General features: G+C 43.0%; 1 protein-coding gene across 1 annotated transcript in view; it reads left to right on the top strand.

Moving 5' to 3' along the window:
• Topaz1 (testis and ovary specific TOPAZ 1) overlaps positions 1-14,470 on the top strand; it is a 31,076-nt gene that overhangs the window by 12,262 nt on the left and 4,344 nt on the right. The window contains exons 7-16 of the mRNA XM_090323200.1: positions 1,111-1,196; positions 2,586-2,711; positions 5,076-5,139; positions 6,833-6,984; positions 7,715-7,807; positions 8,423-8,538; positions 10,224-10,290; positions 11,747-11,921; positions 12,562-12,662; positions 13,881-14,046. Coding sequence (XP_090179326.1) covers positions 1,111-1,196; positions 2,586-2,711; positions 5,076-5,139; positions 6,833-6,984; positions 7,715-7,807; positions 8,423-8,538; positions 10,224-10,290; positions 11,747-11,921; positions 12,562-12,662; positions 13,881-14,046 — 1,146 coding nt within the window. The remainder of the gene's footprint in view (positions 1-1,110; positions 1,197-2,585; positions 2,712-5,075; positions 5,140-6,832; positions 6,985-7,714; positions 7,808-8,422; positions 8,539-10,223; positions 10,291-11,746; positions 11,922-12,561; positions 12,663-13,880; positions 14,047-14,470) is intronic.

Genomic DNA, 14,470 nt, shown 5'->3' with positions numbered 1-14,470 from the left:
CTCCTGTGTCTGGAGTCTGGCAGGTTTAGCATGTGGTTTGCAGAAGACTATCTGTTTACTGTGTCCACATATCCTTTACTTAGTGTATACCAGGAGTGGGCAGGGGTGCTGCTTTTGTTTTGTGTTTTTTTTGTTGTTGTTTGTTTTTCGTTTTGACCAGTTCTGGGCTTGAGCTCAGAGCCTGAGCACTGTCTTTGGACTTTCTCAAGGCTAGAGTTCTACCACTTGAGCCTCAACACCACTTCCAGCTTTTTTCTATGTATGTGATACCGAGGCATTGAACCCAGGGTGTTGGTGCATGCTAGGCAAGCACTCTACCACTAGGCCACACTCCCAGTCTCATTTTGGATAATTTTCAGGGGACCCAGTTGAGCCCATAGCACCTGGATTTGTCAGTATTCTTCATTTAGAAAGCTCGTGTACAAGCCCAGTGCCAGTGGTTCCAGCCACTCAGGAGGCTGAGATGTGAGGATGATGGTTCAAAGCCAGCCTGGGCAGGAAAGTCCATGAGACACTTCACCAAAAAGCCAGAAGCAGAGCAGTTCCAAGTTTAGAGCACCAGCCTTTAAGCACAGAAGTTCAGGGATAGTACCCAGGTACAGAGTTCAAGCCCCAGGTGTGTTCACAGTATTTGACTAACTAATTAGAGATGTATTATTTGAGGGCATCGCTCAGAGTTACTGCATAAGACTTTGCGGAAGGTAATCTGTAGCTTAGAATGACCTTTTAAAAACTTAAGCGCAGGGCCGGGAGTTTGGCCTAGTGGTTAAAGTGCTTGCCTAGCATGCATGAAGACCCGGGTTCGATTCCTCGGTACCACATATATAGAAAAGCCGGAAGTGGTGCTGAGGCTCAAGTGGTAGAGCTCTAGCCTTGAGAAAGTCCAAGGGCAGTGCTCAGGCCCTGAGCTCAAGCCCAGGACTGGCAAAAAAAAAAAAAAAACTTAAGCGCAGAGCTAGACACCATGATAAGTGACCAAGATGTAGATGATAGCTGCACACATGGCCACACAGTCTGTAAGTTGAATATGAATGTTCCAGCTCAAAGCTTTAACACAGATTGATGAGAAGGACCACATTGGTATGTAACGCCATTCTAAATCCCTTCTAGATTTCAGATTTCCAGGAAGACATCTAGTCCCACAGCTGCAGAGTCCTGAGGCTTGTGAAATATTTAAAAGAGAAAAAAACATAGGGGTAAGTTCTCCCACACAAGAACTTATTCACGGTGAGCCTAGGGGTACATGCCTGTAATTCAGTGTACACAGAAGGCAGAGGTGAGAGGATCTAGTGGATGGGGCCTGGCTGAGCAAAGACAGGGAGACCCTATCTCAGAAGCAAAAAATGGAAATCAAAGGGCTGGGGTGTGATTCAAATGGTAGAGTCAGTTTACAACCAGTACGTACTTTGGTTTCTTCTGGATCTATCTCTTCATGTACAGTGTGCGAGGGGGGGGGGGGGCGAGGTACACATGTATGTGTGCACACTGATTGTGGAGCTTGAACTCAGCACGTAGCTTGAACTCAAGGCCGGAACACTGCCCTTAGGCTTTCTCAAGGCCAGCACTCTACCACTTGAACCAGTGCACCACTTCCAACTTTTTCTAACTATGTGGTACCAAGCAATCAAACTCACGGCTTCGTACATGCTAGGCAAGCACTCTACCATTAGGCCAAACTCCAGCGGCACTGTCCCTTTTTCTGCTCAAGGCTGGCACTCTACCCCTTGAGTCATACCGCCACTCTGGCAGTGTAGTGGTGAGATGAAGAGTCCCACAGACTTTCTTGCCCCAGGTGGCTTTGAACTTCACACCACAAATCTCCATCTCCTGAAGAGATAGGATTACAGGTGTGAATCACCTGTATCATTTGTTTCTTAAAAGTAGTTCCAGACATAAGGATTTTTAAATGGGGATGATTGGTAGGAGGCAAAAAAAAAAAAGCCATAATATTCACAACTAACTTAAGGAGTTGAAGGTAACATCCAAAAGAAAAAATATGGGATGTTTAATTTCCTCTGCTGAAAAGACAGCTGCAAGTAGGATAGACCAGTGTATGGAAGTTCGTTTTACATATACAAAGAGAACTGAAATAATAAAATGTATGTGAACTGTGACTCTGTGTGTGTGTGTGTGTGTGTGTGTGTGTGTGTGTGTGTGTGTGTATGTGTGTGTATTTTTTGTTTTTGGCCAGTCCTGGGCTTGAGCTCAGTTCCTGAGCACTGTCCTTGGGTTTTCTCAAGGCTAGGGCTCTACACTTGAGCCACTGCACCACTTCTGACTTTTTTTCTATATATGTGGTACCAAGGAATTGAACCCAGGTCTTCATGCATGCTAGGCAAGCACTCTACCACGAGGCCAAACTCTCCGCCCCTGTGATGTATATTATAATCAAATTAATTTTTTGTTAAAGTCTAGTCAAAAGCAAAAAAGGGGTGAGCATCTATAACATGATATGTAATATATGTTATATATTAATTGCATGTGTTTATATATTTGCATATATCTCATATATGTATATATGTGTGTATTTCTTACGTGACTATGTTTTCCAGTTAACATAGGGAGTTTTCCTGATTTTTTTCCAGGTGTTTCAGAAGCCACTAGGGTTGATGATGCCTCACAGATACTGCAAATTTCATTTTAACACATTACGTGGTTGTGAGCGATCACAGTGTAAGTTTGCTCATGTGCCTGAACAAGAGGATGAAAAGGTAAAACCATGATTGACTTCCCCAGTCATGTATTTTCTTTTCTTTCTTTTTTTTTTTTGCTGGTCCTGGGGCTTGAACTCAAGGCCTAGGTACTGCCCCTGAGCTTCTTTTGCTCAAGGATAGCACCCTACCTCTTGAGCTGCAGCTCTACTTTGAGTCTTCTAGTAGTTAATTGGAACTAAGAATCCCTCAAGGCTTAGTGGCTCACGCCTGTCATCCTAGCTACTCAGGAGGCTGAGATTTGAGGATCGAGGTTCAAAGCCAGCCCCGGCACTAAAAACCATGAGACTCTTTTCTTTTTTTTTTTTTGCCAGTTGTGGGGCTTGAACTCAGGGCCTGAGCACTGTCCTTGGATTTTCTCAAGGCTAGAACTCTAGCACTTCAGCCTCAGCACCACTTCTGGCTTTTTTTCTATGTATGTGGTACCGAGGAATCAAACCCGGGTCTTTGTGCATGCTAGGCCAAACTCCCAGCCCAAGACCATGAGACTCTTATCTCCAATTAACCACTAGAAAACCAGAAGTGGCACTGAAACTCACAGGGATAGGGTAGTAGCCTTGAGCTAAAGAGCTCAGGGGCCACTCCCAGGCCCAAAGTTCAAGTCCCATGACCGACCGCCGCCCCCCCCCCACGCAAAAAAAACCAAAAGAGTCCCTCAGATTTCTCCTGCCCTGCCTAACTTTGAACCTTGATCCTCACATTTCAGCCTGAGTAGCTAGGGTTATAGACATGAGCCACCAGTGCCTGGCTCTATTCTTGTTTTTAATTTTATTTTTATTTTTTTAATTTTTTTTTTTTTGCCAGTCCTGGGCTTGAGCTCAGGGCCTGAGCACTGTCCTTGGACTTTCTCAAGGCTAGAGCTCTACCACTTGAGCCTCAGCACCACTTCCGGCTTTTTTCTATGTATGTGGTACCAAGGAATCGAACCCAGGTCTTCCTGCATGCTAGGCAAGCACTTTAACCACTAGGCCAAACTCCCAGCCCTTAATTTTATTTTTTAATTAATAATGTCTTGCTCTTTCTCTCAAGTTGTTATCCTCTCTCTTATAGCTGGGGCTATAAGTACCTGACAGCATGCCCAGCTTGTTTATTTTTGCTCATTATTTTAGTGGTATAACTATATGTGTGCATATATATGTGTATATGTGTGTGTACATATGTGTGTGTATATATATATGCCTGAGCACTGTCCTTGGGCTTTCTCAAGACTAGAGCTCTGTCACTTGAGCCACAGCACCACTTCTGGCTTTTTCTATGTATGTGGTACTAAGGAATCAAACCCGGGTCTTCGTGCATGCTAGGCAAGCACTCTACCTCTAGGCCAAACTCCTGGCCCTCCCCCCACACTTTTTTAATTTTTTTTTACCAGTAATAGGGCCTTGAACTCAGGGCCTGGGCACTGTCCCTGAGCTTTGCGTTCAGGCTGGCACTCTACCACTTGAGCCACAACACCACTTCTAGCTTTTTCTGCATATGTGGTCTTGGGGAATTGAATCCAAGGCTTCATATATACTAGGCAAGCATTCTACCACTAACCCACATTCCCAGCCCTCCAGGAAACTTTTACCTTTAGTTAACTACCAAAAAGCCAGAAGTGTAGAAGTGAATTCAGTTGGTAGAGTGCAAATCTAGACTAAAACAGCAAAGGAACAGTGCCCAGGTTCCTGAGTTTAATCCCCAGGCAGGGGGATGGGAAAAGAAAAGAGAGGAGAGGGAGAGAGATAGAGACTATCTTTTTAAAAACAACCTAGTGTAGCATAGTAGTGTAGCATAGTGGTAGAATGCTCACTAACCATGTGAAGCCCTGGGTTCCATTCCTTGGTACCACACACATAGAAAAAGCTGGAAGTGGTGCTGTGGCTCAAGTAGGAGAGGGCTAGGCTTGAGCGAAAGAAGCTCAGGGACAGTGCTGAGACACAAAGCTCAAGCCCCAGGATTGGCCACAGCGGGGAGAACAAAAAAAAAAAAAAAAAAAAAAACACCAGAGGAAGATTTATAATGAACTTAGCATAAATTTCAAACCACTGAGCTGTCTAGATATTGACTCCTTTGTTCCAGCGTCAGCTCCCTTTAAAGTCTGAAAAGGCCAGCAGTCAAACTTGTAATCCTAGCTACTCAGAAGACTGGGATCTAAGGATCGAAGTTCCAAGCCAGCCCAGGCAGAAAAGTCCCCATGAGACTATGACCTCTAATTAATCACTCAAAAATCGGAAGTGGCACTGTAGCTCAAGTGGTAGAGTGCTAGCCTCCAGCACAGAGAGCTTCAGGGACAGTGCCCAGACCCTGAGTTCAAGCCTCACAAGTGACCAAAAAAAAAAAAAAGGCTGGAAAATAAGTGATTTAATACTCTCATGACTTTCATAGGTTTGCATGGATGTATTTAAGAAATATATAAGCATCGATGAGATATGCTTGCTACAACGTGCAGGTACGAGACAATTGAATGATTATTTTTAATTTATCAGTTGGAGTATTTTCATAGCATGCTGGTGTGTATGTATAATCTAAAAATAAATTCAGTGCTTTTAAAATATGAATCGCAGGCCCAGAGTGTGGCCTAAGACCCAGATTTGATTCCTCCATACCACATACACAAAAAAAGCTTGAAGTGATGCTGTGAACTTTTTTTTTTTTTTTGGACAGTCCTAGGACTTGAACGCAGGGCCTGAGCACTGTCCTTGGGCTTTCTCAAGGCTAGAACTCTACCACTTGAGCCACAGCACCACTTTTGGCTTTTTCTGTGTATATGGCAGTGAGGAATCCAATCCAGGTCTTCGTGTATTCTAGGCAAGCACTCTACCACTAGGCCAAACTCCAGGCCCTACTGTGGACTTTTGCAAGCAACCCAGCTAGTGATAATTATGTCTTGTATAAATAATGCAAAAATAAATCCAGGGGTTTGGGATTTAGCTCAGTGGAAGAGCACTTTGCCTGGCAAGTTGCAAGCCCTTGAGTTTGGTCCTCAGCTCTGCAAAGATTAACTTTTACTAAACAGTTTTAGAGGTTAAAAAGAGAAAAACGAGCATGCATCAAAAAAGTCTTGCAGCTGGGCTCAGTGATTCATGCCTATAATCCACTTCTCAGGGGGCTGAGATCTGAGGATCGCAGTTCAAAGCCAGCCCAGGCACAAAATGTCCATGAAACTGTTATCTCCAATTAACTGCCAGAAAACCAGAAGTGGCCCTATAGCTCAAGTGGTAGAGCACTAATCTTGAGATGAAAAGCTCAGGAACAAGGCCCAGGTTCAGAGTTCAAGTTCCAGTGCTGATTTTAAAAAAAAAAGTCTTGTACTTATCACCAAAAGGTACAGTTGTTTATTCACAGCTAGGCCATGTACAAGCTCCCTGATTTCATGGGATGGTGACATCCCAGAACTGACTCTGAAAAACCCTTAATATTTGGCACTTTGGATTTATTACTATTATTTTAGCTCTTTTTTTTTTTTTCTCAAGGCTAGCGCTGTGCTGTGCCACTTTGAGCCACAGCTCCATTTTTGGCTTACTGGTGGTTCATTGGAGTCTGACAGTCTTTCCTGCCTAGGTTGGCTTTGAACCTCAATTCTCAGATCTCAGCATCCTGAGTAGCTAGAATTACAGACATGAGCTACTAGCACGCAGCAGATTTTTTTTTTTTTAAATAGGTTAGGGGATTTGAACTGAGCCTGGGCGCTGTCCTCGAGCTCTTCAGCTCTAGGCTACAGCCCTACCCTTGAGCCAAGGCTCACTTTCTGTTTTCTAGAGATTAGTTAGAGATAAGAGACTCAGGTCCTTTTGTGCCCAGGTTGGCTTTGAACCTTGATCCTCAGATCTCAGCCTCCTGAGTAGCTAGGACTACAGGTGTGAGCCACCTCCAGCTCAGCAGATTTTTTAAAATTTATTTTTTGTGATTACTGTGAGTTGACTCTGAATCTAATGTTTGAGCTTGCTTAGTTAACTTCCAACCTCTATTGCCATTGTAACTTTTGCTTTAATTTTCATGAAATATTGAGGACACTGATCTGATATTCCTGGTAGCTTTTCAACAGGTGCATTTATACACACGTTTCTTTGACTACAGAAAACTCATGTAATTTGGGAAACCCGGATACCATAAATGCAATGACTGTATGTTTTCACTTTCAGTAAACTTATTTATGGAATACTACAGAAATTTTCCTCCGGGTATACACTTCGATTTACAAGTCTTAAATGAACTTCTAATGTCTCTACTCAAGCATTGCTTATTGAAAGAAGTATTTCACGTAGTGAACCTCAGCTTAGTGGTTAAAATGCCGGTAAGTAACCAGAAAACTTTTTTTGGGGAAAAGGGATGGGCGGGGCCAGTCCTGGGGCTTGAACTTGGGGCCTGGACACCGTGCCTGAGCTCTTTTTGCTTAAGGCTAGCCCTCTACCACTTGAGCCACAGCAGTACCACTGGTTTTGGTTTTTGTTTTGCTGGTTCATTGAAGGTGAGTCTACTGAATTTCCTGCCCAGATTGGCTTTGAATCACGATCCTCAGATCTTAGCCTCCTGAGTTGGTAGGAGGACAGGCGTGAGCCACCAGCACTCAGCAAGAAAACATATTTTATTGTTTTGTATTTATTTTTGCCAATCCTGGGCTTGAACTCAGGGCCTGAGCACTGTCTTTGGGCTTTCTCAAGGCTAGAGCTCTACCATTTGAGCTACCGTGTCAGTCTGGTTTTCTGGTGGTTAATTGGAGATAAGAGTCTCATGGACTTTAGTGCCTGGGCTGGCTTTGAACCACAGTCCTCAGATCTCAGCATCCTGAGTAGCTAGGATGACAGGCAATGAGCCACCAGCACCTAGCTTATTTTTTAATATTTTAAGTAAGGGTTTTTTTTTTAATTTTTTTAAGTTAGCAGTAAAATTTCTATAGTTATTAAATACTTCCCAGTGAATACTTGATGTTTTTCAGCATCAGTGAACTTGAGAAACTTGAGATATACTAAAAAAAAATCCCAAGACCTGAAAATGAGTGTCATTGTTTTTTTTGTTTTATCCAGCCTGCCCTGCATATAATACTAAAAATATTTGAGCATGTGGCAACTTTGAAATTAAGGAATGCTGTGCCTGCTGTAATTGATATCTTCTGCAAGGTATGGTTTTAGTTTCTTTTATTCTTTAGAATAACCAAACAAATGAATATTTCCCCATAACTCTTATCTGCCTTTTTATGCATATTCTAGATGCCAGAGAATTCTGTTTTTCAAGCTGAGAGTGTGGCCTAGTGGTAGAGTGCCTGCCTAGCATGCATGAAGACCCAGGTTTGATTCCTCAGTACCACATACGTAGAAAAAGCCAGAAGTGGTGCTGAGGCTCAAGTGATAGAACTCTAGTCTTGAGAAAGCCCAAGGACAGTTTCCAGGACCGGAGTTCAAGCCCCAGGACTGGCCAAAAAAATTCTGTTTTTCAAAAATTGGACTTTTTTTTTCCCTTCTGAGATAGTCTATAAAAATATCTTCTCCGTAGCTGGGCACTGGTGCCACAAGCCTGTAACCCTAGCTACTCAGGAGGCTGAGTGAGGATCGTGGTTCAAAGCCAGCCTGGAACTAAAGTCTGTGAGACTGTCTCAAGTTAACCAAAAGAAAATGGGAAGTGGGCTGTGGCTTAAGGGTTAGAGCCCTAGCCTTGAGCTGAAGAGCTCAGGGACGGCGCCCAGGTGGAGGTCAAGCCCCATGACCCACAAACAAAATTAATTTTCTTTTCTATAGTTTGTTGAAGCCGGAATGATGTTTGACCCAGAACACTTGAACTATATCGTTGAGCTTTTATACCAAACACAGGCTTCCAAACAAGAAATAGCTGCCGTTCTGGAAATCAAAGCCAGGTGAGAAAAAGCATTCTAAGTAAGCAGACATACATTTTAAGGGGGATCTAGAAAGGATGAAGATAAAGTCCCTTCTTATTGCCAATGAACCACCAGATAACCAGAAGTGGCGCCATGGCTCAACTTGGTAAGAATGCTAGCCTTGAGCAAAAGAGTCCAAGCAGCTGGGAATGTGGCTCAGTGGCAGAGTGCTTGCCTAACAGGCATGAAGCCCCAAGTTCAATTCCTCTGTTCCACATACACAGAAAAGGTGAGAAGTTGCATTGTGGCTCAAGTGGTAGAATACTAGCCTTGGGCAAAAGAAGCTCAGGGACAATACCCAGCCCTGAGTTTAAGCCCCAGTACTGACCAAAAAGCAAAAAGAGTTCAGAAATAACACCCAGGTCCTAAGTTCAAGCCCAAAGACCAATAACAACAACAACAAAAATATTATGAGCAAAAAAAAAATGTCATAACAAAGTCATGTTAGTTTAATAACAAACCTTCATGCCTCTCCCTAACTTACTTTCTCTATTCAGCTTGTGGGAACCTGAAATCTTTTTTTTTTTTTTGCCAGTCTTGGGCATGAGCTCAGGGCCTGAGCTATCCTTGGGTTTTCTCAAGGCTAGAGCTCTACCACTTGAGCCACAGCACCACTTCTGGCTTTTTCTGTATATGTGGTACCGAGGAATCGAACCTGGGTCTTAGTGCATGCTAGGCAAGCACTCTACCACTAGGCCAAACTCCCAGCTCTCAAAGGCTTTTCTCAAATCTCTGATAACTACAAGTATCCTAGTTAAGCAGTAGAACACTTGCCTGGCACACTTAAGTACCTGAGTTCAACCCCAGAAATGAAAAACAACAGTAACAACAACAAAAAGGACCATAATATATCTATATTGAGCAAAAAGAAATCCATGACTGCATTATCTAGAAAAAGGTTTTAAGTATTTAAATAAATCATAATTTCCTACAGGAAATTAAATTTGATAAGGAACAAATGTGTCAGTCACTGATATCCTTCAGTAGTTTCTAACAGCTTCCACAGGTAATTTCATCTCATGAACCTTTGTTTTTCTAGTGTAGTTTGTCAAACTTTCTTAGTTCACAGTGTCTGTGGGCCAGTAGAAACATAAGCAATCCTGCCTTGTGCTGGTGGTTTATTTCTGTAATCCTAATTAGTCAGGAGGCTGAGAACTAAGGATCATAGTTCAGAGCCAGCCTGGGCAGAAAAATCTGTGAGACTCTCATCTACAGTTAACTAGCACAAGCCTGAGCTGGAGGTGTGACCCAAGCCAACTCTACATCTTGAGCCACAGCTTTTTCTGTGTATTTTTTTTTTTTTTTTTTTTTTGGTCCTGGGGCTTGAACTCAGGGCCTGGGCATGGTCCTTGGACACTTTTTGCTCAAGATTACCACTCTGCCATTTGAGCCACAGCACCACTTCTGGCCTTTTCTGTGTATGTGGTGCTGAGGATTAGAACCTGGGGCTTCATGCATGCTAGGCAAGCACTCTACCACTAGGCCAAACTCCCGGCCCCAATGCTACTAAGTGTTTAGGGAATATTTTCTGCACTCATTTTTCTCCACTGTCAACTATAAACTGTAGAACAAATTGACTCAAAGCATGAATGACTTGGCGCGGAGTAGGGGGGAAGGGGAGAAGAGATGAAGAAAAATAAACATAACACTTTCTGTCATTAAAGGTTACGGATGAGACAATTTAAAATGACCTGGAAGAATGATTTAGAATCAGCCTTGAATGAAGTAGAGGTATGGCATTATTACTATTTTTTTAAATCATTGGGACTTCTGAAGATGGGGTAACCACACAAATAATTAATCACTTCAGGAAACATTTTAGAAACGCTCATTTTCCCATCACATTAATATTTTGGTTGGATGCCAATTGCTTACACCTATTGTAATCCTACCTACTTAGAAGCGAGAGATCTGAAAATTAGAATTCAAGACAAGAAGGTCGGTGAGACTCTTAAGTCTAGATAGTCACCCAAAAAACCACAAGTGGTTCACAAGTGTTAGAGCTCTAACCTTGAGCACAAAAGCTCAGAGCTGGTTCCCAGATCCGGAGTTCAACCCTCAGGATGAGCACACACACACACACAAAAAAATTAATATTTTGAAATACAAGCTTTTGAATTTCTAGAGTTGTGAGTTGGGATCGAAGCTTAGTGGTTGATTACTTATCGGAGGCCATGAATTTGATCACAAGAAACAAATGTAGGGTTATATATTATTTTAAAATGAATACTAAGTGTTGGTGGTATGGCTCAGCAGGGAAATTGCCTGCCTAGCAAGTACAAAGCCTGGAGTTCAAACCCTCGTACTACCAAAAAGCAAAAGGTAATCATTAAATAATTGTTTGACATTAGATGCCAGTGGCTCACACCCATAATCCTAGCTCTACTCAGAAGGCTGAGAGCTAAAGTTTGTAGTTTGAAGCCAGCTCAGACAGGAATGTCTGTGAGACTCTTAGATCTAATAAACTACTCCGAGAAAGAAGTGGTGCTGTGGCTCACGTGGTGGAGTACTAGCCCTGAGCAAAAGAAGTTCAGGGACAGCGCCCAAGCCCTGAGTTCAAGCCCCAAGGCCAGCAAAAAAAAAAATTCTTTGCCTTCGAAATTCACTGAAGGTGAAAAAATGACAATCCAAGGTGGATCTGTGGCTGGACAGACTATTTCTCCTAACTTTGTCCAGGTAGATCTCTGGTTTGTGAGATATGACAGAACCAGGACCATACTTCCCCCTCCTGGCAGGGATAGGTAACTGCAATCTTTCAAGCTTAGCATTTTTTTTTTTCCCCATGGGGCTTGAACTCTGGGCCTGGGCATTGTCCCTGAGCTCTTCAGCTCAAGGCTATCACCCTACCCTTGACCTATAGCCCACTTCCCATTTTCTAATGATTAATTGGAGATAAGAGTCTCACGGCTTTGTAGGCTTTGGTTATTGCCAGCTGGTGGTCTGGCTTTGCTATTTACAAAGGTACTATACATATTACTCTACTATTGGTGTTACGCCTGTCTGAAAGTTTTTAAGATTGTTCTAGACTTAACGTTCTCCTTAATTTCTAAGTGGCTAATTCCTACATGTGCCTGATCAAGAACCTCTGTTACAGAAGTGACAGTTTTCCGTTCTTTCTTTCTTCTCTTTTCTTTCCTTCCTCTCTCCTCACCCTTCCCCCCCCCCAAAAAAAAAATAACATCAATAGGATTGTAAGGAAAAAAGTGACTGGACCAAATTGGGAAACCTGTACATTAACATCAAAATGAGCTGTGAAAAATTTGTAGATTTCCAGAGATTTTGTACTTGTATCGCCGAAACACTCACAAAAGACTATAAAGAAGAAAGAGCAGATGTTCCTTTTTGTGAATTTGCTGAGACAGGTAAAATGTCACTGTACTTTTTGTGTGTACTCGTTGGCTAGAAGGGGTACTGTTCTAACAGGAGTGTAAAGCTTTCATGCTGAGGGCTTAATGTGGCAGGTTACATGATAAATTTTTCCACCTTGGACTATAAATCTACTGGGGCAAATAAGTTTTCTCTTTTTTTTTTGGGGCCAGTTGTGAGACTTGAACTTAGGGTCTGGGTACTGTCCTTGAGTTTTTTCAAGGCTAGGGCTCAACCACTTGAGCCATAGCACCAATTCTGGCCTTTTCTGTGTATGTGGTACTGAGAAATCAAACCCTGGGCTTCGTGTATGCTAGGCAAGCACTCTACCACTAGGCCAAACTCCTGGTCCCTAAGTAAAATTTTCTTATTTGCAACTCTTGAGGTTTGAACTCAGAGCCTGGACAATGTCGTTGAGCTTCTTCCCAGCCCTTCTTTGTAATTTTTAAATAATTCTCTAAAAATGTAAACCACTCGGTTCACAAAGTCTGTATATGAAAAACAAGCCACAGATGAGATTTGGCTAGTTAGGCAGAGTGTGCCAGACTTTATCTTTGTGGTCCTATGTTAATTTGCCTTTTCTGTCATCCGAAGTGACTGCTTCACTACCTTGAATATACCTGCGTTGTGTTTCAGTTAGCAAAGACCCACAACATAGTGAAGTAGACAGAACTTTGCTGGGAAGAATTGGAATCAGTGCTGTGTATTTCTACCACCAGCTGTTGCAGTGGTGCAAGGTATGTTATATAGCTCAGTGGCAAAGTGTTTCCCTTGCAAGTGCAATGTCCTGGGTTCGATCCCCAGTACTGGGGGGAAAAAAAGTTAAATTTTATGTTTGGGTTGGCACAGAGGTTTAGTTTAAATATAGGTCTTAGATTCATTCAGGATGATTAATCAACAAAACTCATATAGAATCACCTCTTGATGCTGTGAGATACAGAATAGCTTTGTGTGTTTTCCTTTTTTTTTTTTTTTGGCGGGGGAAGGATAGGGACTGAGTCCCTTAGACTCTGTGTTCAAGGCTAACGCTCTACCACTTGACCCACAGCGCCACTTCCAGTTTTTGAATAGTTTACTCAAAAAGATTCATGTAAGAGTCTTCACAGGGCCAGGAGTTTGGCCTAGTGATAGAGTGCTTGCCTAGCATGCATAAAGACTCAGGTTCAATTCCTTTGTACCACATACATTAAAAAAAAAAAAGCAGGGCATGGTGGCTCACGCCTGTCATCCCAGCTACTCAGGAAGGTGAGATCTGAGGATCAAGGTTCAAAGCCAGCCTGGGCACAGAAGGACCTGAGACTCTTCTCTCTAGTTAACCTTTAGAAAACAAGAAGTGGAGCTTGGCTCTAGGGTAAGGTGGTAGCCTTGAGCTGAAGAGCTCTGGGACACCCAGCCGAGTTCAAGTCCCATGACTCACCAAAAAAAAAAAAAAAAAAAAAAAAGCCAGAAGTGGTGCTGTGGCTCAAGTGGTAGAGCTCTAACTTTGAGAAAGCCCAAGGCCAGCACTCAGTCCCCAGGACTGGCAAAAAGAAAGACACAACCATTTTCAGCCAATCATTTTTATCCTTTTTTCCTGCTAGCATCTCCCTAGATCTGATGACACTATCTTCCATTTCATTGTCTTTCCCCTCTTGCAGCTCAGATCGGATCACAGGAAAAGGATTAAAGGTAGTTTTCCACATTGAGGCCAAGAGTGGAAGGGGAAGAGGGATGAGATCAGCTTGTTGACAAGCTAGGGTTGCTGGGAGGGACTGGTTACTATGGTTACTAAATCCCTGCTTCCTTCCTTCCTTCCCATGCTCAGGACCCAGCCGAAGTATAAGGGTTGATGATGCTTCAGGCCCTGAGTTCAAGCCCCAGTGCATACCAGTGGTCAACTTTGTGTCTGTCTAATATGACAAAACTATCGCTGCTCAGCTTCTCTTTCTGTTTTACTTTTTTTTTTTAAACTCTAGGGAAGAAAGGTCTTAGACAAGCTATACGAACTCAAGATACACTTTACAAGTTTAAAAGGACTTACAGGACCTGCAAAGTTAGCACCAAGATGTCAGATTGTGAACATCGCGGCAGAGATTTTTCTAAAAACTGGCAGCGTGGATGGTGCCCTTTGGGTACTGAGGGGTAAGTTCTGATCTCTGCAAGCTCCAAATGTGTTGAGTTTGTTACGAACCCTTGTCCATGCACTCGCTTTGTGTGGGTGTTGAACTCAGAAATGATTTTTTTCAATTTTGTGTGTGTGTGTGTCTGTCTGTCTGTCTGTCTGTCCGTCTGTCTCTAAATGGTAAGAGCACTAAAAGAAAGAGCAAAGAAAGAAAGCTCAGGGGCCAGGTGCCCTTGGCTCACGCCTGCCATCCTGGCTACTCAAGAGGCTGAGATCTGAGGATCATGGTTCAAAGCCAGCCAAGGCATGTAAGCCCATGACTCTTCTCTCCAGTGAGCCACCAGAAAACCGGAAGTGGTGCTATGGCTCAAGTGGTAGAGTGCTAGCCTTGAGCTGAAGAGCTCAGGAACAGCACCCAGCCCTGAAGTTCAAACCCTATAAGCA

Source organism: Megascapheus bottae, chromosome 32 (genome assembly GCF_031878675.1).
Source record: "Megascapheus bottae isolate mThoBot1 chromosome 32, mThoBot2.hap1, whole genome shotgun sequence".
Lineage (NCBI taxonomy): Eukaryota > Metazoa > Chordata > Mammalia > Rodentia > Geomyidae > Megascapheus > Megascapheus bottae.
The sequence above is the reverse complement of the archived record's forward strand: the minus strand, read 5'-3'. Positions and strand labels throughout refer to the sequence as shown.